The sequence below is a fragment of the Xenopus laevis genome, chromosome 6L (genome assembly GCF_017654675.1).
Source record: "Xenopus laevis strain J_2021 chromosome 6L, Xenopus_laevis_v10.1, whole genome shotgun sequence".
NCBI lineage: Eukaryota > Metazoa > Chordata > Amphibia > Anura > Pipidae > Xenopus > Xenopus laevis.
In genome coordinates, this window is record NC_054381.1 from 163,340,218 (window position 1) to 163,366,886 (window position 26,669).

At 45.3% G+C, this 26,669-nt stretch overlaps 1 protein-coding gene across 3 annotated transcripts; it reads right to left on the minus strand.

The window, feature by feature from the left end:
- Nucleotides 1-832: 832 nt before the first annotated feature.
- Nucleotides 833-25,470, minus strand: fam83h.L (family with sequence similarity 83 member H L homeolog). Of its 3 annotated transcripts, none has more exons than XM_018268357.2 (5): nucleotides 25,247-25,470; nucleotides 10,747-11,236; nucleotides 9,512-9,676; nucleotides 7,524-7,648; nucleotides 833-6,866 (listed from the first exon to the last, which is right to left on the minus strand). In XM_018268357.2, exons 2-5 carry the CDS (start codon nucleotides 11,200-11,202, stop codon nucleotides 3,749-3,751), a joined length of 3,864 nt encoding a protein of 1,287 aa, XP_018123846.1. In that variant the 5' UTR covers nucleotides 11,203-11,236; nucleotides 25,247-25,470; the 3' UTR covers nucleotides 833-3,748. The 3 variants fall into 3 exon arrangements, with proteins under 3 accessions (XP_018123846.1, XP_018123849.1, XP_018123847.1); XM_018268360.2 differs by lacking the exon at nucleotides 25,247-25,470 and adding an exon at nucleotides 14,541-14,774; XM_018268358.2 differs by lacking the exon at nucleotides 25,247-25,470 and adding an exon at nucleotides 12,613-12,797.
- Between the last annotated feature and the right edge of the window lie 1,199 nt (nucleotides 25,471-26,669).

Here is a 26,669-nt window from a genome sequence, read left to right on the forward strand (position 1 = left end):
TAGCAGAAGTCAGCAGACCTGGGAAGAAGCAAGGCATTGTAGGAACTGGAGTGGAGGCTTTAAGAGAACGTCTGCTACATTGTCTCAGGAGTCAGAACCAGCTGTGAAATTATAAACAACTCTGAGGGTTGGGGGTAAGTACATGGGGCTTGTGCAAAACTAATTGTGAGTGAAGAGATTGTTATTAAGTCGCATGAGAACGGTGGCTGGGGGGTGAATACTTTTGCAAGCAGTCGGAATTACTCAGGGTTGTCCAACTGTACTCACAGGTACAGCTACAGGTTGTATGAGGGTGCAGGGAGTTGTAAAGGTTCCCCCTAAGATTGGAGCCTGTGGCCCCTCTTCTCTAACGTGGGCCCCACAAAGACATTATATATTTGGGGGGGGTAGTTACACTAGGGATTGGGGCCCCAGTAGTGACCCTAAAACACTTGGGGGGTACAGACCTCACTTACCTTCTGGGACCCTCCTGCTCCAAATATTGGTTCCCTACAACTGGGTGACACCTATGGGTGCTCTGGTCCTTTAATACAATCAGGTGTCTCCCCCTCCACTGTGACACCCCAATATGTCTGTGGCCCCCCTGCACTCTCTTGTGTTATTTATAGGGGAATCTCAGGGTGCAGGGGGGAGTTGGGGGAATTGGGGTGACCATGTGGCTGGTAAGAATAAAAGCAGTGATGCCCCCAGTGTACAGGGGTACAGGGTGAGGGTTAGTTAGATACCCCAGGACCCTCACGTGCCCACCCCACGTCCCACTAGCTCAGTCAGACCCTGGACGGATATTTATTACTGGTCCTTTAATGGGGAACAAAGTGACAGAACCGAGACATTTCGTTTAAAATTTTGGTTTTATTGTTAAAAAACAGCTTTAAAATTGTCAATATTTTGCTCTTTCACCATAAAAATAGAATTTATGCATTAGACTTGCCCCCAGGCCCATGTCAGTAGCCCCAGACTAAAAAGCTCAGTGTAGTGACTAGTCGTGTATCTATTGCAGGCAACTCCCAGCATCCCAGGGTGGCGTCAAGCCTTGGACTCAAGTACAGGGAAAGGGTTAAATGGGCAGATTCATGGGGTCAATTCAGCCCTTAAAGTGACACGCTGGTTAATTTGTTGCCCTTGGGAAACTGGCGGATTTGTAGAAAGTCTGGCCGACCCCCCCATCCGGCTCCATCTTCTCCCTAATTCCTAGCGACACACAGAGGGCGGGTCCAGGGGGGAGAGTGGAGCTCGCGGGGTGAGCGGGTGGGTCGGGCCTAGGGGCTCCGGCTGGTAAAGTGCAGCTCATAGTAAAGAGCCCAATGATCTGACTTCTGCTACATTGTTTCAAGAGTCACAACTGGAAAACACAAAAAGACAGACGCTGCGTTTTTATAAACAGTTTTTGGCAGGACCCCCCTCGGGTGTATTTGGCCCAATATGTACAGGAACCAATATGGCCACACCCACTCATTTAAATACACCAAATACGCAGACAAATGGCACTGGCCGTCTATAATAAGAATTCTCATATAATAACTCAATTCACAGGTACCTACTTTCCCTTTAAATGTGTAACCCTTTCATTGCCAAGACTGTAGCAAACGCCGCTGTCATGTGACCAGTGAAGTCATTAATAAAACAAATTCTAAAGAGTTCTGTAACTAAATGACCCCCCAGGCCACATGATTCCATCGTTACAATCTGACCAATGAAAACCATTGTCCTTCTGTCTCCAGAGGAAAGACAATAAATTCATATTAGAATGAGACAGGGACACTCGGGGAGCAATCGGTTAATCAGGCACAAATGGATCAATTCAAAGCCCCGCCTCCCTTCCATTCCCTCATGTTTCTGGAACACCCCCCTCTGCTGAGGAACAGTGAGACCTTCCAGGAACATCCCAACTTTGCACCAATCCAGTGTCAGACAGAACATTCCACACTGAGGATTTGGGGGGGGGGTCAGTCGCTCATCTGAGCACAATTTATAGGGGTTCTATAAAGAATAAGGGCACTTAGGATGGCACATCTGCATTAACCCCACTCCCTGGGTGAGTCCAACATCTCCCCGGTACTTATTCGGATATAGAGCTTAGATTTTCTAAAGTGCCAGTTTGTGGGCTGCTCTCTTACTCACTGCCAGATTAGGGGGCGGTGCTTGGGTGCAACTGAAGTGACTGTCTCTGAGGCTTTTCATCATGTCCTGATCTCCGTCTCCCTTTAGAGATCCATAAAATGGGAATAGAAATGCCCAATGGACTTCTTAGTCAGGAACAAGCCACACCCCCTTTACTGACCATGGGAAAGAGAGCAGCCCAGGGACTGGCAGTACAGAGTTCAATAGGTTTCATGCCAAGTGGACAAAAAGGAAAGTTGGCATCTTCGCATTATATTGTGGCACTGTATTGGGCACTTCTGCCTATTAGAGATCGAAGAGAATGCTGGGAGTTGTAACTGACCAATAGCAAAGGTGTATCAGTCCCTACTGACTCTGCATAGAGTTCAGTGTCATTAAATGAAGGCTTGGTGCCATGTGATGCCATGTGATGCCATGTGATGCCATGTGATGCCATGTGATGCCATGTGATGCCAAGCTGAGGGCCAGCGGAGCAATGAAATACCCGAGGCCACTGGGGAAATAAACTGGGAGAAAGGTCAGTGGCCACAGGCTTCATTTGTTGACTATAAAGCTGATGCCAGACTACAAATCCCAGCATTCCCTGTTGCTCAGAGTTACACAAGGGCTTTTGTATTTACCCCCAGCAGAAATATATAACGTATAACAGACAAAGTCCAGGGACATTGTGACTCTGGATAAAGAACTGGGGTGCACAACATGATCATTTCAGTCTTTTCATTGTTATTTTGGGGGTTTCTGAATCATTTCCATTTTCTGTTCTGCAGCCCCCAGTTTGGCATTTACAGCCCTTACACGGGCTGCTGGGCTCAGTCACCAAACAAGTTGCCATTGATACTGGAAGTCAAGATGGAAGATGAATGGGGGAGGGTATGGACACAAACAGGAGCAATGGCAAGTAGCCTCATCGTCACAGTAACTAGCCCTAGCAACCACACTGTAAGGTCAAAAAGGAAAATCGTGCAAAAACCACAGAAAATAACTAAAACAAGGTTGCCAGGAGTATTTCCATCTCACAGAATGGCTTATGTACTAACAAACGTGCAGTTACCCATAGCAACCAATCAGATATTTACTTTCATTCTCTAACTTGATCAAAACCGACTGCTGATTTGTTGCTACTGGCAACTGTACTCGTGCAATTTAGCACCAATGTTATAGCAAATCAGTGGCTAAATGTACAAGTTTCCCTTTAATTTCCCACTGGGGCAAATAATACATTCACTGGGGTGAAAATGAACGGCTTCTGTCCATGCTGTAGGCAGGGGAATTAGTGGCCTTTAAGTAGCCGACCAATAAACAACAGACTCTGCACGTGATACTGCCCCCTGTTGGGGCATGTGGGGTGTGAGGGATTTTGCCCCTCGTTGGGGCAAGTAGACAATGGCTTTTCTGTTGGTCCCTGAAGGGAGTATCCCTGTCACACACAGATCATCAGATGATAGAGAATGTGGCCCCTGGGACAATAATACATGTAGTGTAGGCGGAGTCTCTCTCAGCATGTTTAGTACATGACCTGTTGCTGGCGTATAGAATGTAGCTCTCTGGGAAGTGGCAGGGGGTAAAAATGTGGGAATGTTTAAATAAGGTGGCACTTGGGCAAACACAGCAAATTCTGTGCCGGAGGTTATTTCTTAATCAAGTTTCCCAGTAGTTTAGGAATAATTTTTCCAACTTTCTTATCTTTGGAGTCTGCATCGTCATTCTCCTCGGCGTGGCTCGGCTGATCGTCCTTCTTGCAGAAAACCTCAAACCGACTGTAGACGCGTTTCTCCTTGCGGATGCTCTCCATGCGCTTCAGCAGGTTGTCTCTGTCCTCGGAGGAGCTCAATGACGGCCTGGAGAAGCGACTTCGGCTGAGGAAGCTGCCAGTCCTGTTTAAGGCTGACGTGTCGGCATTGGAGGTTCCCTCGGTTTTGCTTTCAGTGTTGGTCGTTGTGGTGTCTGGATCACTGGTGGCCTGGATCTGTTGCGCCTGTTTCACCATCTCGGCCCGGTTCTTCTGGCTGTTGGCAGAAATCTGCTCTAGAATAACCTTGGTGTCATCTCGGAGATTGCTGCTGAAGATAACATTGGATGTGGAAGATGACAGTCGGCTCTGAGAAGTTAAGGAGGACTTTGGAGGAGATACTGATAAGGATTTTGTTGACTTTTCCTCTGGGTCCGTGGTGGGTGCCAGCTCCTGATTATCAGATTTGGAAAGACGCCTGAGGGTGCTGTGCTGCTTCTCCACCTTGGCGTTATCTGAAGCGAGGTCTTCTTCTGCCTTTTTCTCTGCCTTGGATTGCAAAAATTGTTTCAACCTTATTGAACCTTTGCGGAGGAAGTTCTGGTCTGTTTTGGCCAGGTCCTCCTCTGATTTATTTAAGGAGCTGGAAGGAGTTGGGTTCTGGGACATACTTTCTAGAGCACTCCCAAAATGGAAACTAGAATTGGATCTGATTGGTGCATTTTCTGGAGTCTGTGGCACCTCTGTGAGCTCTGTTATAGTAGGTCCGCTTTCCCTATTTTCAGGAGGAGCAGGGGAGATGTTCCCTATGGTTTGGACAGAGGAAGTCTTCTGTTCAACTTTACTCATGGAAATGACCTGGTGGTCTCTGTTTAACAGACCGTCCAGTTGGGAGGTGACTACAGACTTGTAATGAGACTCTTGTTGCATGTGGCTGATGGAGCTTTGTTTATGTTCTTCTACGGGTTCTGTTACAGTAGGTCCACTCTCATTTCTTTCGGGAAGAGCAGATGAGATGTTCCCTATGGTTTGGATAGAGGACGTCACCTGTTCAACCTTACTCATGGAAAAGCTCTGCTGCTCTTTGCTTAAAAGTCCTTCCAGGTGAGAAGTGGCTACAGATTTATACTGAGACTCTTGTTGCATGCGGCTTACAGAACCATTTTTATCGATGGCGGATTCTACTGCCTTATAGGCCACCGCTTCTGTGCTAGTGCACTGTCCATCCTCGGACTCCTCATGGATGGTTCTGCTAGCAGCCTTGGCTTGAGTCATTGTGGTGCTGTTAGAGTCCCTGCTGACCCCTCTGTATTTCTGAAGGATCTCGGCCACTCTAGACGTGGTCTTTTCAGTTTCATTTTCGCTGACAACCTCACTGGTACTTTGGGCTTGCTGCATCTCCTGGATGGACTCTGTGGTGGAAGTGTGCTGCTCTAATTTGGAACTACTAAAGATGAGTGAGGATCTCAGACGAGAGCCCCTCTGGATAAGTGGGTTTGTCCTGGTTCTAAATGAATCATGTCTAGATAACAAGGCTTCTTCCTTCTCTTTCTCTGCAGGGGGGGTTTCCTTGGGTTTTTCTACCGACAGTTCTCCCGTAGATCCAAAATTCTTATATGGCGGGATTGGTTCAAGAGAATATTTTGATAGATTCTCAATCGCAGGAACTATTCGCTCAAACAGCGTAGGCACATCATTGCTGGACTTGAAAGGTGGTATTGGATTGACGGAGTACTTCATGAGACTCTCGTTTCCAGCACCCGCTCTTTCTAAGATCATAGGCACATCTTGTGAAGGAACACTGGGTTTGTGCAGCTGAACTGGATCCATCGAGTACTTCATGAAATTCTCATTGGATCTGTCAAAAGGCACATCGTGTGGCACTAAACTGGACTTGTATGGTTGCATTGGGTCCGTGGAGTATTTCAAAAGGGTTTCACTAGCTGGCACTGCCCTTTCCACGGGTACCAGGGCATCATCGTATAGTTCTGGTTCTAAAGGAATTTGCAGGCCCTCTTCATCTTGGTCTGACTGAATGCCACTGAGATACGAGGAAATTCTCCAGCTCCGTAAGCCTTGCTTGTTTTCTGGAGGCTTTTTATCTGCATCTTGGTCGTGGAAAAAGTGCTTTTGCTCCATTCCCTGTTTTTGGGTGGGAGATATCTGACACACAAATTTCTGTCGTCCCAGAGATCTTTGGCCAAACCTTCCTTCTCCACCAATCACGGCCTGGTCTGATCCATGCTTCACTTCTCTAGATGAATTGGAAGGGTTATAACCGGGCCTCATGGGAGGTCCTTCAAGTGCAAAATGACTTTCCCCTGGCAAACCCTTGTTTGGATAACGAGAGTCAAACTCATCCATCTCTTGCAAACCCTGCCGGCCACCTCTGATCTTCTCAAACAGTCCCTGAGGCCGTGTGGTGGCAAGTGGACTCTGGAACTGCATGAATTGGCTCTTCTGGACTTGGCTTGACTGAAATCTGTACTCATCATTATTGTTGTTGTTCATGAGCATTTGCCTACTACTATACTGCCTGGAGGAGGTATAATTCTCAAATGTTCCTTCTGCAAAGCTGTGTCTCTTATAGGCCTCCAGGGCCTCCAGCTGCTTGTTCTGTATAAACGACATCTGCATTTTCTCCATCGGATCACCAAAGTTCTTGGCATACATCCGCATGCCTGCGGGGTCCATGTTCTGCCTCATCATGTCTTCCCTTCTGAAAGACTGAAAGTAATGACGATCGGGGTCGACGCCAAAAGAAGGGAATGGCTGTGAAGGATTCTCTTCTCTGGGATACATGAAGTGAAGCTTCCTGTCGAACATGGGCCGGGGTCCGGCAAATGGTACCATTCCCATGTATGACTTGTCCATCATTGCCAGGGCACTCTCAGAAGGAATAAGTGGGTCAGACTGGGCAAACAGGATCCGAAATTCCTCATCAAAACTAGAGACCAGTTCCCCTTGGAAGATGTGAGCGATGCTGCGATGTATCTTTTCAAAGGACCACATGAAGCTGTAGGTAGAACCAGAGACATCAATTAGGCAGGGCCCAAATAAACATATCAGACAATCACACATGTAGCCAATATCTCAAAGAACCTATGGCAATTCTGAGGGGTTTGTAGTTGCAGTGGGGCCTTGAGCAAGATCTTACAGGCCCCTTGGATGACATAAAATATGTCTGACCTGTGGCCCTTCAGCTTTTCAAGTACAACTGTCATCAACCTCAAACAGAGGGACACCACCCTGCCCAGCTAGAGCCACCTTCATCCACCAATTGCTTCTCTGCAGGGCCCCACCAAGTGAAAGCCCAATGGGCAGTTGCTGCTCTTTGGGTCCCTCTTAAGACAGCTCTGAGCCCAGGAGGAGAATTATTATTTATATTAATTATTATAAGATAAGTCCGGATAAGTCTGGTTTGAGATCACAGTGAATGGGCCTCTTGGACATCCCATTATATACAAAGAATCAACACCAGGTATGACCAGCTACAACTCCCAGTATCTCCCAACAGAGTCCAATGAATCTTGTTGTGCAAGACCATGAGCACCCTGTGTTGTGCATTAGAAATCTTATTCAGATTAGCATAAAAAAGTAAATAGCACCAAGCCCATTGGACGAAAATCACAATGCAAAGCCCCACCCCATTAATCCCTTATCATCTTCTTACCTGTAAGTGCCACTCAGCACCACGGTACAGTCCACCAGCAGAAACTTCTCCTGAAGATTCCCCTTGAAGGTGGTTCCATTCCTGCAGAAGTAGGTGGGGCCTGGGACTGTCCGTACCCTGAGGAACTGAATGAGAGGGGAAGAGACGGTTTAATGGGTGTGAGCAGCACAAAATCTATTCTGTGCATTCGGTGACAGTTGCGCTGGGTTGGGGGGACCAAGGTGACACCAAATAAGCCCCAGAGGGAGACAAGACCAGCTGCCCTGTTACTATTCACCAGATAGAGGCAAAGTGTTCATGTTACAATAAGATTCTGTTATTTATAATGTTTGTGGCTCCGTGTTAGAGCCCCTCATTAGAGGCAGTGAGAACCAGACCCCCTCGTCCCATGTACTGGGGTTCACTGGGATGTAATGGGATGTACTGGGATGTGCTCATTGGAATGATGAGAGCTCCTTCCGTACTGCAGAGAAACCTACAGAGGCTCTTGGCTCAATTCCCCCCCCCCCCCCAACATATCCCAAAAACACAACAAGCAGCGCGTCCTTTGGATGGGAGCCCAGAGGGGTCAGAATTCTGAAATACTTGCTCTGTACATTAATGGGAAATAAAGGGAAAGTCATCCCCAGGCAATAACTTTATATGTCTTTCCCTTGTTTAAACCACCAACATCTTCCCTATTTCCAGAATCCAATGTTCATCAATATATTGTCCTTTACTGGACTCTTTCCTATAGTAACGCAAGAGAAGCTCACTAACCTCTTCTATATCAACAGGCAGCAATGCTGTAACTCACACATACATCCTTCCTAAATCTTTATGCAACTGTAACTCTCACCCTGAGTGTCCACTTCACTTCCTGATTTCACAGCCATATTTATCAAAGAGGAGCTTGAGAGACTGTGCCTAGGGTGCGGGTGTAATGGGTGCTTGGGTGCTTATATGGTAAATTTGTGTAGAAAAAAATGTCTGCTGCCATGGGAGCCACACAAGTACCAGGAAATACACTCCCCTCGTGCAAAGGAAGTAGAGACAGTCACACGAGTACCAGGAAATACACTCCCCTCGTGCAAAGGAAGTAGAGACAGTCACACGAGTACCAGGAAATACACTCCCCTCGTGCAAAGGAAGTAGAGACAGTCACACGAGTACCAGGAAATACACTCCTCTCGTGCAAAGGAAGTAGAGACAGTCACACGAGTACCAGGAAATACACTCCTCTCGTGCAAAGGAAGTAGAGACAGTCACACGAGTACCAGGAAATACACTCCTCTCGTGCAAAGGAAGTAGAGACAGTCACACGAGTACCAGGAAATACACTCCCCCGTGCAAAGGAAGTAGAGACAGTCACACGAGTACCAGGAAATACACTCCCCCATGCAAAGGAAGTAGAGACAGTCACATGAGTACCAGGAAATACAGTCCCTTGTGCAAAGGAAGTAGAGACAGTCACATGAGTACCAGGAAATACAGTCCCTTGTGCAAAGGAAGTAGAGACAGTCACACGAGTACCAGGAAATACACTCCCCCGTGCAAAGGAAGTAGAGACAGTCACATGAGTACCAGGAAATACACTCCCTTGTGCAAAGGAAGTAGAGACAGTCACACGAGTACCAGGAAATACACTCCCCCATGCAAAGGAAGTAGAGACAGTCACATGAGTACCAGGAAATACAGTCCCTTGTGCAAAGGAAGTAGAGACAGTCACATGAGTACCAGGAAATACAGTCCCTTGTGCAAAGGAAGTAGAGACAGTCACACGAGTACCAGGAAATACACTCCCCCATGCAAAGGAAGTAGAGACAGTCACACGAGTACCAGGAAATACACTCTCCCGTGCAAAGGAAGTAGAGACAGTCACATGAGTACCAGGAAATACACTCTCCCGTGCAAAGGAACTAGAGACAGTCACACGAGTACCAGGAAATACACTCTCCCGTGCAAAGGAATAGAGACAATAACAGAAATTATGATATATATCCACTCACCTCCACATAGTTGAGATTGACCCGGCATTTGGCAGCCATATCTAGGAAAAGCTGGCAGTTCATCTGGTCGAGAATGATGTAGACAGGGATGCGGCGGTTGGCAGCGTCGAGCAGTTCGCTTAGGATATCGGCATCTGTAAATATGTCCATGACAATCCCAATTACCTGGCAACAACAGTTAAAAGATTAGGGACAGTTCCACTGGGGCAAAGCTTCCCTGATAGAGCTTGTTGTCTTTAAGGCCACAAAGCAAATAAAAGTGGTCTCTGGTTGAACTCAGAGGTTAAATCTTGGGGGAACAGGCAAGGCTGTATTTTCTGTATAGAGTCAGTACCTACCAAGGCAACTTCAGTTGGTGGGTCCTCATGGGCTATTTATACCTGTATGTACGGCCAGACAGCTTATACACCTGTATTTACAGCCTGATGGTTTATACACCTTTATTTATGGTGTAACACGTAAGTCAGACAGTACATACAGGTGTATAACACGTCAGGCAGTACATACAGGTGTAGCAGTATATAAAGTTGTATATCACGTCAGACGGTACATACAGGTGTATAACACATCAGACAGTACATACAGGTGTATAACATGTCAGGCATTACATACAGGTGTATAACATGTCAGGCATTACATACAGGTGTAAAACACGTCAGACGGTACCTACAGGTGTAAAACACGTCTGACAGTACATACAGGTGTAGATCACGTTAGACAGTAAATACAGGTGTATAACACGTCAGACAGTACATACAGGTGTATAACACGTCAGACGGTACCTACAGGTGTAGAACACGTCAGACAGTACATACAGGTGTATAACACGTCAGACGGTACATACAGGTGTATAACACGTCAGACAGTACATACAGGTGTATATCACGTCAGACAGTACATACAGGTGTATAACACGTCAGACGGTACCTACAGGTGTATAACACATCTGACAGTACATACAGGTGTATATCACGTCAGACAGTACATACAGGTGTAGAACACGCCAGGCAACACATACAGGTGTATATCACGTCAGACAGTACATACAGGTGTAGAACACGCCAGGCAACACATACAGGTGTATAACATGCCAGACAGTACATACAGGTGTAGAACATGCCAGGCAACACTGCCAGACAGTACATACAGGTGTAGAACACGCCAGGCAACACATACAGGTGTATAATAGTTACTGGTCATGGCACAGAAAGTTGAGTGTGATTTTAACCCCTTACCTGCTGGGCAGATCTGATCATCCTTCGTATTTCCTCTTTGATAGTTGGGTTGTCGGGGGACGGGGGGTGTACTAAGGTGGTCACTTCTGTGCCCTGGAAGCCATAGATGGTGGGCCAGCCGAGATCCAGCTCTGGGGCCGCAGTGTCCGACTCCATTGGCCAGTAAGTCCCTGAGGAGCCGTCGGCCTCTTCCTGAGTGCTGTACACATTGTCGGGGTACTGGTTCTCCTGACTGCACTCGGGGGGTCTCTGAAAACACTTGGTGATATGTTCAACCTCAGAGGGGCACAGAAAGTCCGGGACCCCCTCCTCTATAAGGAACTGCTCGTAGTCCTCGGGGCCCCTCTCCGCCAGAACATCAATAGCGATCCGGTAATACTCCTTATAGTGCGGGGGCAGGTAATTGGGATCCAGGGGATTATCCCCCTGCGAGGAGCTCTGCGAGCGATGGGCCATCAGGCTGCACCACACAGGGGCCGAGAGCTGGGACCTGCCAGGAGACACACCAGAAGAGAGTTAGCCTTTGGGCCCAAACATTGCAAGTACATATGACAATATTCATGCGTGTGCAGAGAACATGTGTGTGCAGGGAGTGTGGATTCAGTCATAGGATCATCATATCAACCAGGGACACTATTTCTCCATATGGAACTTTAAAATGGTTGCTAAGGTCAGTGCCCCCAGTAACCAAAAATTTAGTGAGGCTAAATGATTATTACAAAGTATTGCTTTCCTGCTGCATGGTTGTGTTCCTATCCTATCCCACTTGTTGCTAGGAGGATCACCAGCCTTAGCAACCAGCTTTTAATTCCACAGTAGGTTAAAATCTTAAGCACTAGAAAACCAATGGGTTCATGTACATGTCTGTGTCATAGTAACAGTTAATTTAAAGGTAAATACCCCTTTAATAAAGTTCTGTGTCATCTACTTTGATGTTTCCTTTATTCTAACAGTTACCCTGTTCTCCTGGTTATTTACAGACAAGCAAATCCCCACTTTACTTTCCCTTTAATCCTACTAAACCGGTCCTTCTGGAATAACAGTGACCCCCAGGCACCTGCCATAGAATCTACATTCATACGGGGGCTCATAAGGGCCAGTGAGAATCTCAGTGCTGGTCTCTGAAGGGTCTGCTTAATAGCCCTGTGGCCCCCAGCACTGGAGGGGCCCCTAAACAGATAATAGTGGATAGGAAATATTATAGTGTTTAATCATGGTACATGGGGTAGGTAGGTGGGTACATGGGGTAGGTAGGTAGGTGGGGTAGGTAGGTGGGTGGGTACATGGGGTAGAAAGGTGGGTACATGGGGTAGGCAGGTGGGTACATGGGGTAGGCAGGTACATGGGGTAGGTAGGTGGGTGGGAACATGGGGTAGAAAGGTGGGTACATGGGGTAGGCAGGTGGGTACATGGGGTAGGCAGGTACATGGGGTAGGTAGGTGGGTGGGAACATGGGGTAGGCAGGTGGGTACATGGGGTAGGCAGGTGGGTACATGGGTTAGGCAGGTAGGTGGGTACATGGGGTAGGCAGGTGGGTACATGGGGTAGGTATGTAGGTAAATGGGGTGAGTATATCAGGGATGTCCTGCAGAGACAATAAACAATCAGAGGGGCAATTGGGATTATATGAGTAATTTCACCCCACTGAGGTTGCCCCATGCTCATAGATACCCCCATGTGAGCCCCGGGGGGAGCAGGAGATACACTGTAGATCCAGATGCTGCTGGGGGATTGTGGATATCAGATCCCATGACATTTCCCTGCAGTTTCAGGGGCACATTATCCCAGGGGGCGGGTGTTGCCATACTGAGAGGCCGGGGGCAGGTTGGGGCAAATAATACAGAGCCGACAGGATTCCAGACAAACCCGAATTCCGAGAAGCATCAAATTTCCTTTTCAGGCAAAATGTTCCAAGAAGAAGCGTCACATTCCCAGCAGCCCCCGGATCCCTGGGGAATCTCAGAGCAGGTCCATAAGGAAAGATCCAGCACTTGCCAATGGGCCGAGTCTCTGCTGGACTCAATGATTGGGCTCTTGGGGCCCTCCGGGGACACTGGGAAGGTGAGTGGAGTTCGGTGGAATCTGACAAATCCTGATCCTGATTGACAACTTGTGACTCCGCCTTCTAGTAACGAAGAAAACCTCTTAAAGGCACAGGCAGGAGAAAAGGAACCAGTGGCCCTCCTGCTGTGCAGCTGAAAGGTACACGACCCTTTGGGAGCTCCTGCTGTTACTGGGGATTGTTACAGTTCAGCAGCGTTGGTCTGGGCCTCGGGGGCCCTGCTGGGAAGCCACTCTCTCATCACTTATACATAGGGAGTCTTATATGGGCCCTATTAGTGGAGGGGCCAAACTCCTGACCCGCTTTTATGTATCAGAACCACAGCCCAGAGGCCACTGGGAGATTCTCTGCCCCAATATCAACTTAACAGACAAGGAAAGAGTTAATGACAGGGGGTGCCAATCTTTTCATCACTCCCCTCAAACCTTGGGGCCACCCGGGTATTTACTGAGCGACACCCGGGCCTCCTTGTGGTGCCACTGCCCCCCACCCCCATCTCATTGCACCCCCTAATCCACCTGACCACCCTGATCATCACTAGCGGGGCCCCTTCCTCATGTTACCCAGTGTGACTGGCACATCCATCATTAAATGGGCTACTGGCCGTGGCTCCCTCACCCATCATTGACCAGTCACCCCATTGGGACGTCAGTCAGGCGATGACATCACAATGGGAAAATAAAAAATGAAAGACACCGACCTGTTCCATGACGGGATACTGGGGGGCCCATAACCACATGTGCCCCACCCCTTGCTCAGTCACATGGTACAAATTAGTGGGGGGGGGGGTGCAGAACAGAAGGTGCAGCAGTCGCCCCGGGCAGTGCAGGGAGTTGCAGTCGGCATCTCAGGAATGAGAGAAATTGAGTCACTGGCCAGCGATGAGCTTCCCCTTTATAAATCCCAACCATCCGCAATCCAGCGGCAACTCACAGGCAATTAACCCCATGTCAGCCTCATTATTGACTGATTCAGCCCAACTGCAATCCTGCCATTCACACGAGCCAATCCACTGCATGGCCAATGATTCTATCAGTATGGCAGCTCCCAAGTCTTGTAACCCATAACAACCAGTTAACACTTACTGTGTGAAGTATCTGCTTGTTTGCTGGAGTTACTAGACTGGGTGTCAATATTACCCATGAGCCTCTGTGCCCAGTAACTAGAGCCAATGTGAAGAAACAATAACATCAAACAGCACATTTTCCCTTTAGAGACGGGAGATTTAGTTTTTGTATTTTTATTGTAAAAATAGTTAGTTCTCCCAGGAATTGCTCCAAAGGCCTCAGAGATCCACTGCACCCCCATGTCTGTGGTTCTGCCACAATATCAGCCGGGGGCTTTTAACACCAAAATGTGAAGCTTTAAATCTGACTCAAGGAATTCTGGGAGGAGATATGCAAATGACTCCATTATATCCACGTGGCTAAGCCAGATCTGCTGGTTCACTAGCCCACATGCCACAAACCCGCAGACAAACCGGTTCCGATCTCATAAGCACAACATTTAGTTGGCCACACAGGGACCTTTAGACCAATTCAGCAGCTTATCTACCTGTGTATGGGGCCCCCAAATATTGGGCAGATATTGATGGGTCAGCCTTGATTATTCTGTCGGATGGAGGATCGACTCCTCACTCTTTTCTTATCCCCTTCATTGTATTGTGATTGGCCCTAGGGCCCAATGATATCACTTACTGAAGATTATCCTACTGGAGGGAAGATTCGCTCACCTGGTCAAATCCAGTGTATTGGCTCCTTATGGCCCCAGACAGAGTCTGTCCCAACACTCAGCATGGCAGCTCCAGCCAATATACTTCTTATAACAACTCGTCATAATGTGAGTGAATGGGAGTCACTCCCAGCAGCACCGGCTCAGTAATATTCAGCTGGGGCTTAGTGCAACTACAAATCTCCACATTCTCCAACAGCCACAACTCACTAAGGGAAAGTAATCGGATTGGCCTCAACCAAAAAAGGTCCTGGACAACGGGGGCAGCACCGCACCCACCAAAGCAGCAGGAGCTCAATTCCAGAGACACACACAGAGAAATGACCCAACAAATACAATACTGTGATTGGTCGAGCCTAATGCATATGAAATGAAGCTGCAGCAGAGCAATGGGGGGAGCAGGAGGCACCATTGTAATGTTGGGAAGGGGCAACTCATGAATAATGTGAGTGAGTGATGTGAGTGTCACTCAGTGAGAAATCGGTGAGAACGGCAACTCAGGGAAGGTACAATGGGTGTCAATGGAACAGAGAGATTCAGGGGCCAAACCTGTTCTAGATCATTTCTTATATAAGTGTCTCCGCTTCCTTTCTGGCAAAATCACAGCAGTCCTGCCTTGCTTTACGGCCGGGATTCTACAAACACACTCAGGGTCAGAGCAAAGGCTGATTTACTTTGCAGGAATATATATATATATATACACAGTATATATGTGTGTGTAGCAATGTAATGAGGGGGTTATACTAAAGGGGAAGTAATGACAGTATAAGAGATTCATTCTGGGAAAAGAAATAATGGGGTGACCTGAGCGGGGGGGACGGTAGCGCCTCTCATTCTATGTTACAGGACAAGCTCTGACTCATAACTATCCCAGAAGCACAAAGTACAGACTCCCAGTAATAATAACACCTTTATCCACCTCGGCTGGGAGTCTGAGCATGTTCCACACCTGCCCCACAGCATCATGGGTAACTGGGCGTCAGACTCTACACGAAGCCTCGGGGATCCTGCAAGGGCCACAGCCAAGTGTCTGCTAAAGCTCAAGTACTTGGGGGGATTTCTGGATTAACTACACTCAGCTGAGGTCCTACAGCGACCAACCCATTCCCCACAAGTGCGGCCCCTCTATAATTCAACAAGAGCACAAGTTGGTCAGTCCTGCGTCATATGAACACGTTGTGCTGGACCTACTCACATGCCTCTCCCCTGTGTGATTCCTCCAAGTCAATCTAAAGTCATATGGCAGCTCCCATATATATGTATGAGTGCACAGCTTGAGTATGTCCTACAACACACGGCGAGATATGTACAGTGCCAATTCCATGTATAATATCCAGAACACACAGTAGATAAATACAGGACCAATTCCATGTATAATACCCCAGAACCCACAGCAGATAAATACAGTGCCAATTCCATGTATAATACCCAGAACACACAGCAGGATAAATACAGTACCAATTCCATGTATAATACCCCAGAACACACAGCAGATAAATACAGGGCCAATTCCATGTATAATACCCCAGAACACACAGCAGATAAATACAGGGCCAATTCCATGTATAATACCCAGAACACACAGCAGGATAAATACAGTACCAATTCCATGTATAATACCCCAGAACACACAGCAGATAAATACAGGGCCAATTCCATGTATAATACCCCAGAACACACAGCAGGATAAATACAGGACCAATTCCATGTATAATACCCCAGAACACACAGCAGATAAATACAGTGCCAATTCCATGTATAATACCCAGAACACACAGCAGATAAATACAGGGCCAATTCCATGTATAATACCCCAGAACACACAGCAGGATAAATACAGTGTCAATTCCATGTATAATACCCCAGAACACACAGCAGATAAATACAGTGCCAATTCCATGTATAATACCCCAGAACCCACAGCAGATAAATACAGTGTCAATTCCATGTATAATACCCCAGAACCCACAGCAGATAAATACAGTGCCAATTCCATGTATAATACCCCAGAACACACAGCAGATAAATACAGTGCCAATTCCATGTATAATACCCCAGAACACACAGCAGGATAAATACAGTGCCAATTCCATGTATAATACCCAGAACACACAGCAGATAAATACAGTGCCAATTCCATGTATAATACCCCAGAACATACAGCAGATAAATACAGGGCCAATTCCATGTATAATGCCAATTCCATGTATAATACCCCAGAACACACAGCAGATAAATACAGGGCCAATTCCATGTATAATACCCCAGAACACACAGCAGATAAATACAGTGTCAATTCCATGTATAATACCCCAGAACACACAGCAGATAAATACAGTGCCAATTCCATGTATAATACCCCAGAACATACAGCAGATAAATACAGGGCCAATTCCATGTATAATGCCAATTCCATGTATAATACCCCAGAACACACAGCAGATAAATACAGGGCCAATTCCATGTATAATACCCCAGAACACACAGCAGATAAATACAGTGCCAATTCCATGTATAATACCCCAGAACACACAGCAGATAAATACAGTGTCAATTCCATGTATAATACCCCAGAACACACAGCAGGATAAATACAGTGTCAATTCCATGTATAATACCCCAGAACACACAGTAGATAAATACAGTGCCAATTCCATGTATAATACCCCAGAACACACAGTAGATAAATACAGTGCCAATTCCATGTATAATACCCCAGAACACACAGCAGATAAATACAGGGCCAATTCCATGTATAATACCCAGAACACACAGCAGATAAATACAGTGCCAATTCCATGTATAATACCCCAGAACACACAGCAGATAAATACAGTGTCAATTCCATGTATAATACCCAGAACACACAGCAGGATAAATACAGTGTCAATTCCATGTATAATACCCCAGAACACACAGTAGATAAATACAGTGCCAATTCCATGTATAATACCCAGAACACACAGTAGATAAATACAGTGCCAATTCCATGTATAATACCCCAGAACACACAGCAGATAAATACAGGGCCAATTCCATGTATAATACCCAGACAACAGCAGAAAATACAGTACCAATTCCATGTATAATACCCCAGAACACACAGCAGATAAATACAGGGCCAATTCCATGTATAATACCCCAGAACACACAGCAGGATAAATACAGGACCAATTCCATGTATAATACCCAGAAACACACAGCAGATAAATACAGTGCCAATTCCATGTATAATACCCAGAACACACAGCAGATAAATACAGGGCCAATTCCATGTATAATACCCAGAACACACAGCAGGATAAATACAGTGTCAATTCCATGTATAATACCCAGAACACACAGCAGATAAATACAGTGCCAATTCCATGTATAATACCCAGAACACACAGCAGATAGATACAGGGCCAATTCCATGTATAATACCCAGAACACACAGCAGATAAATACAGTGTCAATTCCATGTATAATACCCCAGAACACACAGCAGATAAATACAGGGCCAATTCCATGTATAATACCCCAGAACACACAGCAGATAAATACAGGCCAATTCCATGTATAATACCCCAGAACACACAGCAGATAAATACAGGCCAATTCCATGTATAATACCCCAGAACACACAGCAGATAAATACAGGCCAATTCCATGTATAATACCCAGAACACACAGCAGATAAATACAGGCCAATTCCATGTATAATACCCCAGAACACACAGCAGATAAATACAGCCAATTCCATGTATAATACCCCAGAACACACAGCAGATAAATACAGGGCCAATTCCATGTATAATACCCCAGAACACACAGCAGATAAATACAGGGCCAATTCCTGTATAATACCCCAGAAACACACAGCAGATAAATACAGGCCAATTCCATGTATAATACCCCAGAACACACAGCAGATAAATACAGGGCCAATTCCATGTATAATACCCAGAACACACAGCAGATAAATACAGGCCAATTCCATGTATAATACCCCAGAACACACAGCAGATAAATACAGTGTCAATTCCATGTATAATACCCCAGAACACACAGCAGGATAAATACAGTGCCAATTCCATGTATAATACCCCAGAACACACAGCAGATAAATACAGTGCCAATTCCATGTATAATACCCAGAACACACAGCAGATAAATACAGGCCAATTCCATGTATAATACCCCAGAACACACAGCAGATAAATACAGGCCAATTCCATGTATAATACCCAGAACACACAGCAGATAATACAGGCCAATTCCATGTATAATACCCCAGAACACACAGCAGATAAATACAGTGCCAATTCCATGTATAATACCCCAGAACAACAGCAGATAAATACAGGTCAATTCCATGTATAATACCCAGAACACACAGCAGATAAATACAGTGCCAATTCCATGTATAATACCCCAGAACACACAGCAGATAAATACAGTGCCAATTCCATGTATAATACCCCAGAACACACAGCAGATAAATACAGTGCACAATTCCATGTATAATACCCAGAACACACAGCAGATAAATACAGGGCCAATTCCATGTATAATACCCCAGAACACACAGCAGATAAATACAGTGCCAATTCCATGTATAATACCCAGAAACACACAATCAGGCATTAGTAAATACAGACCGCAATTTCACATGTATAATACCCAGAACACACAGTAGATAAATACAGGGCCAATTCCATGTATAATACCCCAGAACACACAGCAGATAAATACAGGGCCAATTCCATGTATAATACCCCAGAACACACAGCAGATAAATACAGTGCCAATTCCATGTATAATACCCCAGAACACACAGCAGATAAATACAGGCCAATTCCATGTAATAATACCCCAGAACACACAGCAGATAAATACAGGCCAATTCCATGTATAATACCCAGAACACACAGCAGATAAATACAGTGCCAATTCCATGTATAATACCCAGAACACACAGCAGATAAATACAGGGCCAATTCCATGTATAATACCCCAGAACACACAGCAGATAAATACAGTGCCAATTCCATGTATAATACCCCAGAACACACAGCAGATAAATACAGTGCCAATTCCATGTATAATACCCAGAACACACAGCAGATAAATACAGTGCCAATTCCATGTATAATACCCCAGAACACACAGCAGATAAATACAGTGCCAATTCCATGTATAATACCCCAGAACACACAGCAGGATAAATACAGTGCCAATTCCATGTATAATACCCCAGAACACACAGCAGGATAAATACAGGGCCAATATCCATGTATAATACCCCAGAACACACAGCAGATAAATACAGGGCCAATTCCATGTATAATACCCCAGAACACACAGCAGATAAATACAGTGCCAATTCCATGTATAATACCCCAGAACACACAGCAGATAAATACAGGCAATTCCATGTATAATACCCAGAACACACAGCAGATAAATACAGTGTCAATTCCATGTATAATACCCAGAACACACAGAGATAATACAGTGCCAATTCCATGTATAATACCCAGAACACACAGCAGGATAAATACAGTGCCAATTCCATGTATAATACCCAGAACAACAGCAGATAAATACAGGCCAATCCATGTATAATACCCCAGAACACACAGCAGATAAATACAGGCCAATTCCATGTATAATACCCAGAACACACAGCAGATAAATACAGGCCAATTCATGTATAATACCCAGAACACACAGCAGATAAATACAGGTCAATTCCATGTATAATACCCAGAACACACAGCAGATAAATACAGGCAATTCCATGTATAATACCCCAGAACACACAGAGATAAATACAGGCCAATTCCATGTTAATACCCCAGAACACACAAGATAAATACAGGCAATTCATGTATAATACCCAAACACACAGCAGTAAATAAGGGCCATTCCAGATAATGCCAATTCCATGTATAATACCCAGAACACACAGCAGATAATACAGGCCAATTCCATGATAATACCCAGAACACACAGCAGATAAATACAGGCAATTCCATGTATATACCCCAGAACACACAGCAGATAAATACAGGCCATTCCATGTATAATACCCAGAACACACAGCAGATAAATACAGTGCAATTCCATGTATAATACCCAGAACACACAGAGATAAATACGGGCAATTCCATGTATAATACCAGAACCACAGCAGATAAATACAGTGCAATCCATGTATAATACCCAGAACCACAGAGATAAATACAGTGCCAATTCCATGTATAATACCCAGAACCACAGCAATAAATACAGTGCCATTCATGTATAATACCCAGAACACACAGCAGATAAAACAGGGCCAATTCCATGATAATACCCGAACACAGCAGATAAATACAGGCCAATTCCATGTATAATACCCAGAACACACAGCAGATAAATACAGGCCAATTCCATGTATAATACCAACACACAGCAATAAATACAGGCAATTCATGTATAATACCCGAACAAAGCAATAAATAAGACCAATTCCATGTTAATACCCAGAACACACAGCAGATAAATACAGGGCCAATCCATGTATAATACCCCAGAACACACAGCAGATAAATACAGGCAATTCCATGTATAATACCCAGAACACACAGCAGATAAATACAGGCATTCCATGTAAATACCCCAGAACACAAGCAGATAAATCAGGCCAATTCCATGTATATACCCAGAACAACAGCAGATAAATACAGGCCATTCCATGTATAATACCAGAACACACAGCAGATAATACGGCCAATTCATGTATAATACCCAGAACACACAGCAGATAAATCAGCCAATTCCATGTATAATACCCCAGAACACACAGAGATAATACAGTGCCAATCATGTATAATACCCAGAACAACGCAGATAATACAGGCCAATTCCATGTATAATACCCCAGAACCACAGCAGATAAATACAGTGCAATCCATTATAATACCCAGAACACAGCAGATAAATACAGTGCATTCCATGTATAATACCCAAACCACAGCAGATAAATACAGTGCAATTCCATGTATAATACCCAGAACACACAGCAGATAAATACAGGCATTCCAGTTAATACCCAGAACACACAGAATAAATACAGTGCCAATTCCATGTATAATACCCAGAACACACACAGGATAAATACAGTGCCAATTCCATGTTAATACCAGAACACACAGCAGATAAATACAGTGCCAATTCCATGTATAATCCCAGAACACAGCAGATAATACAGGGCAATTCATGTATAATGCCAATTCCATGTATAATACCCAGAACACACAGCAGATAATACAGGGCCAATTCCATGTATAATACCCAGAACACACAGCAGATAAATACAGTGTCAATCCATGTATAAACCCAGAACACACAGCAGATAAATACAGTGCCAATTCCATGATAATACCCCAGAACACACAGCAGATAAATACAGTGCCAATTCATGTATAATACCCAGAACAACAGCAGATAAATAAGGCCATTCCAGTATAATGCAATTCATGTATAATCCCCAGAACACACAGAGATAATACAGTGCAATTCCAGTATAATACCCCAAACACACAGAATAAATAATGCCAATTCCATGTATAATACCCCAGAACACAAGCAGATAATACAGCCAATTCCATGTATAATCCCAGAACAACGCAGATAAATACAGGCAATTCCATTATAATGCCAATTCCATGTTAATACCCAGAACACACAGCAGATAATCAGGGCCAATTCCATGTATAATACCCAGAACACACAGCAGATAAATACAGTGCCAATTCCATGTATAATACCCCAGAACACACAGCAGATAAATACAGTGTCAATTCCATGTATAATACCCCAGAACACACAGCAGGATAAATACAGTGCCAATTCCATGTATAATACCCCAGAACACACAGTAGATAAATACAGTGCCAATTCCATGTATAATACCCCAGAACACACAGTAGATAAATACAGTGCCAATTCCATGTATAATACCCCAGAACACACAGCAGGATAAATACAGTGCCAATTCCATGTATAATACCCAGAACACACAGCAGATAAATACAATGCCAATTCCATGTATAATGCCAATTCCATGTATAATACCCCAGAACACACAGCAGATAGATACAGGGCCAATTCCATGTATAATACCCCAGAACACACAGCAGATAAATACAGTGTCAATTCCATGTATAATACCCCAGAACACACAGCAGGATAAATACAGGGCCAATTCCATGTATAATACCCCAGAACACACAGCAGATAAATACAGTGTCAATTCCATGTATAATACCCCAGAACACACAGTAGATAAATACAGTGCCAATTCCATGTATAATACCCCAGAACACACAGTAGATAAATACAGTGCCAATTCCATGTATAATACCCCAGAACACACAGCAGGATAAATACAGTGCCAATTCCATGTATAATACCCAGAACACACAGCAGATAAATACAGTGCCAATTCCATGTATAATGCCAATTCCATGTATAATACCCCAGAACACACAGCAGATAGATACAGGGCCAATTCCATGTATAATACCCCAGAACACACAGCAGATAAATACAGTGTCAATTCCATGTATAATACCCCAGAACACACAGCAGGATAAATACAGGGCCAATTCCATGTATAATACCCCAGAACACACAGCAGATAAATACAGTGTCAATTCCATGTATAATACCCCAGAACACACAGTAGATAAATACAGGGCCAATTCCATGTATAATACCCCAGAACACACAGCAGATAAATACAGTGTCAATTCCATGTATAATACCCCAGAACACACAGTAGATAAATACAGTGCCAATTCCATGTATAATACCCCAGAACACACAGCAGGATAAATACAGTGCCAATTCCATGTATAATACCCAGAACACACAGCAGGATAAATACAGGGCCAATTCCATGTATAATACCCCAGAACATACAGCAGATAAATACAGGGCCAATTCCATGTATAATACCCCAGAACACACAGCAGATAAATACAGGGCCAATTCCATGTATAATACCCAGAACACACAGCAGATAAATACAGGGTCAATTCCATGTATAATACCCCAGAACACACAGCAGATAAATACAGGACCAATTCCATGTATAATACCCCAGAACACACAGCAGATAAATACAGGGCCAATTCCATGTATAATACCCCAGAACACACAGCAGATAAATACAGGCCCAATTCCATGTATAATACCCCAGAACACACAGCAGATAAATACAGGGCCAATTCCATGTATAATACCCCAGAACACACAGCAGATAAATACAGGACCAATTCCATGTATAATACCCCAGAACATACAGCAGATAAATACAGGGCCAATTCCATGTATAATACCCCAGAACACACAGCAGATAAATACAGTGCCAATTCCATGTATAATACCCCAGAACACACAGCAGATAAATACAGGACCAATTCCATGTATAATACCCCAGAACACACAGCAGATAAATACAGGGCCAATTCCATGTATAATACCCCAGAACACACAGCAGATAAATACAGTGCCAATTCCATGTATAATACCCCAGAACACACAGCAGATAAATACAGGACCAATTCCATGTATAATACCCCAGAACACACAGTAGATAAATACAGGGCCAATTCCATGTATAATACCCAGAACACACAGCAGATAAATACAGGGCCAATTCCATGTATAATACCCAGAACATAGAGCCTGCAGCCTTGTGCCTTTATATGGTCACAGAACAACCCCTCAGTGACTTCTAATATCCTTATCATTTACAGTAGGGGGTACATTATCCCTTATAATACATGAGTGATACTCAGAGTTCCCTGTATAACTCAGCCTGCAGCCTTGTGCCTTTATATGGTCACAGAACAACCCCTCAGTGACTTCTAATATCCTTATCATTTACAGTAGGGGGTACATTATCCCTTATAATACATGAGTGATACTCAGAGTTCCCTGTATAACTCAGCCTGCAGCCTTGTGCCTTTATATGGTCACAGAACAACCCCTCAGTGACTTCTAATATCCTTATCATTTACAGTAGGGGGTACACTTGTGTGTATAAGACTCAGGCAGGGATGAGCGTGTCCCTGATAATGTGCACTAGGAGAGGGGGGTTCCCATTCATTAGATACAGGGGACCCCATATAGAGACAGGTGACTGACAAGTAGATTTGACTTCCTGTATTGGGCCCAGGGATGATTTATATGATTGTTACTGATCAGGTGACGCCCCCAGAGACAGGTGAGGGGGTGAATGAAGGAGCGGGGGAGGGGCAGTGGCCCTGGTGCGGGGGGGCAAGTTGCTGGGAGTCAGTGGCCATATAAGTACAGGGCAACGAGTCTGTGTATTTTGGCAGCAGTGACTCTCAGTGAATCTCAGGAGACTCCCAGCTCAGCCGCATTCACTTCCTGCTTCCTGTGTGGCCCTTAATATGGGGCCCCTGCAGCTTTACTGAATAACAACAACATTGTAACAACCAGGGACAAGTGAAAGAACAAAGGGGCCCCCCTGGATCCCTGTCCCCCTCCCTCTCTGGCAGTTACTGGGGGGGGGGAGCAGGTTTAACAACTTTACAGGTGGGGAGGGAAGTGTCTGTCTCCCCAGTGTCTGTCTGTCTCCCCAGTTTCAGTTGAATGTGTCCCCTCCCCCAGCAGTCCCAGTAGAGAGGGGTGAGAGTCACTTACCTGGGCAGGTGGGTGAGGGGAGTCTCTGTGTCTCTCGCTCGGTCTCTTTCTCGTTTCTCTCTCTTCCTGAGCTTCGTTCCCTCCCATTGGATTCCTGACTCACCCACAGTCTCTCTGTGTCTCTCTCTGTCTCTAGCCCCGCCCCCCTGTGTGTGTCACTGTGAGTGTGTGAGTGAGTGTGTGAGTGAGTGTGTAAGTGAGTGTGAGTTTAAGTCTAGTTACACACCCTGCCCTGGGAGCTCTTCTCAGATAAGTGAGGAATTCCTCCCCTCCCCCAGCCCCACACCCATTGTCTGTCCATTTCCTCAGGATTAACCCACACTGGGCTGCCCAGCACTTCCCCAAAGGGTTAAACTCTTGGCACAGACTGACCAATCAGACTCTGTGTTTTCTCTAAGGCTCCAGCAGCTGAGAGCAGTTAAAGGGACAGTGTATGGAAGGTTGCCATGGTATTGGACTAGAAATAAGCTGCAGGGGCTACTGGGAGTTGTAGTTTTACAGAATGAGAAGACCAGCTGAGCAAGTTTGGGGCAGTTGTTATTATATCTCACATATTAACTCCCTGCGTAGCTGTGCTGGGAGTTGCTCCAGGTGCCCCATTATCCCCAGTGGTGGGTGAGACTGGGGCAGAGATTGTTGGGAATATTCAGAAAGTGGCAGAGACTTGGGGCACAAACTGACTCGTCTCGTTCAGTCCAGGCGGCACTTGGGCCAGTCACACGGGGCTTTGGGCAAGAGGCAAATGTCCCAGTCTGTTACAACTCCCCGCAGGCCCTGCAGCTGCTGTTTAACTACTGGGGAAGTTTTAGTGCAAAGTCCGGGCACCTCTGTCTGACACACCAGGGTCCTGAGTTCATTATTAGTCAGGGCTCAATCTACATGGAGTGTCAGTGTGGGGTTCCCCAGGTTACCCCAGTGTATATGTCATAGGGCCCTTATTTATATCTCACCAACACCCACAATCACCAGAGATCATCCATCATTCCCATCACTATAACATTGAGAATCTGATGGGAATGTGAAAGGGCCCTTAGATTGTAAGCTCACTGGGGTAGGACTACTGGGAATGTAATAGGGACCTTAGATTATAATTCACTAGGTCAGAGACTCATGGTAATGTGATAGGCACCTTAGATTGTAAGCTCACTGGGACAGGGGCTGATGGAAATGTGATAAGGACCTAAGGTTGTAAGCTCACTGGGGCAGGGACTGATGGGAATGTGATAGGGACATTCGATTGTAAGCTCACTGGGGCAGGAACTGGTGGAAATGTGATAGGGATCTTTGATTATAAACTCACTCGGGCAGGGACTGATAGTAATCATAGATTGTAAGCTCACTGGTGCAGGGACTCATGGTAATGGGATGGGGACCTTCGATTGTAAGCTCACTGGGGCAGGGACTGAAGGCAATTTGATAGGGA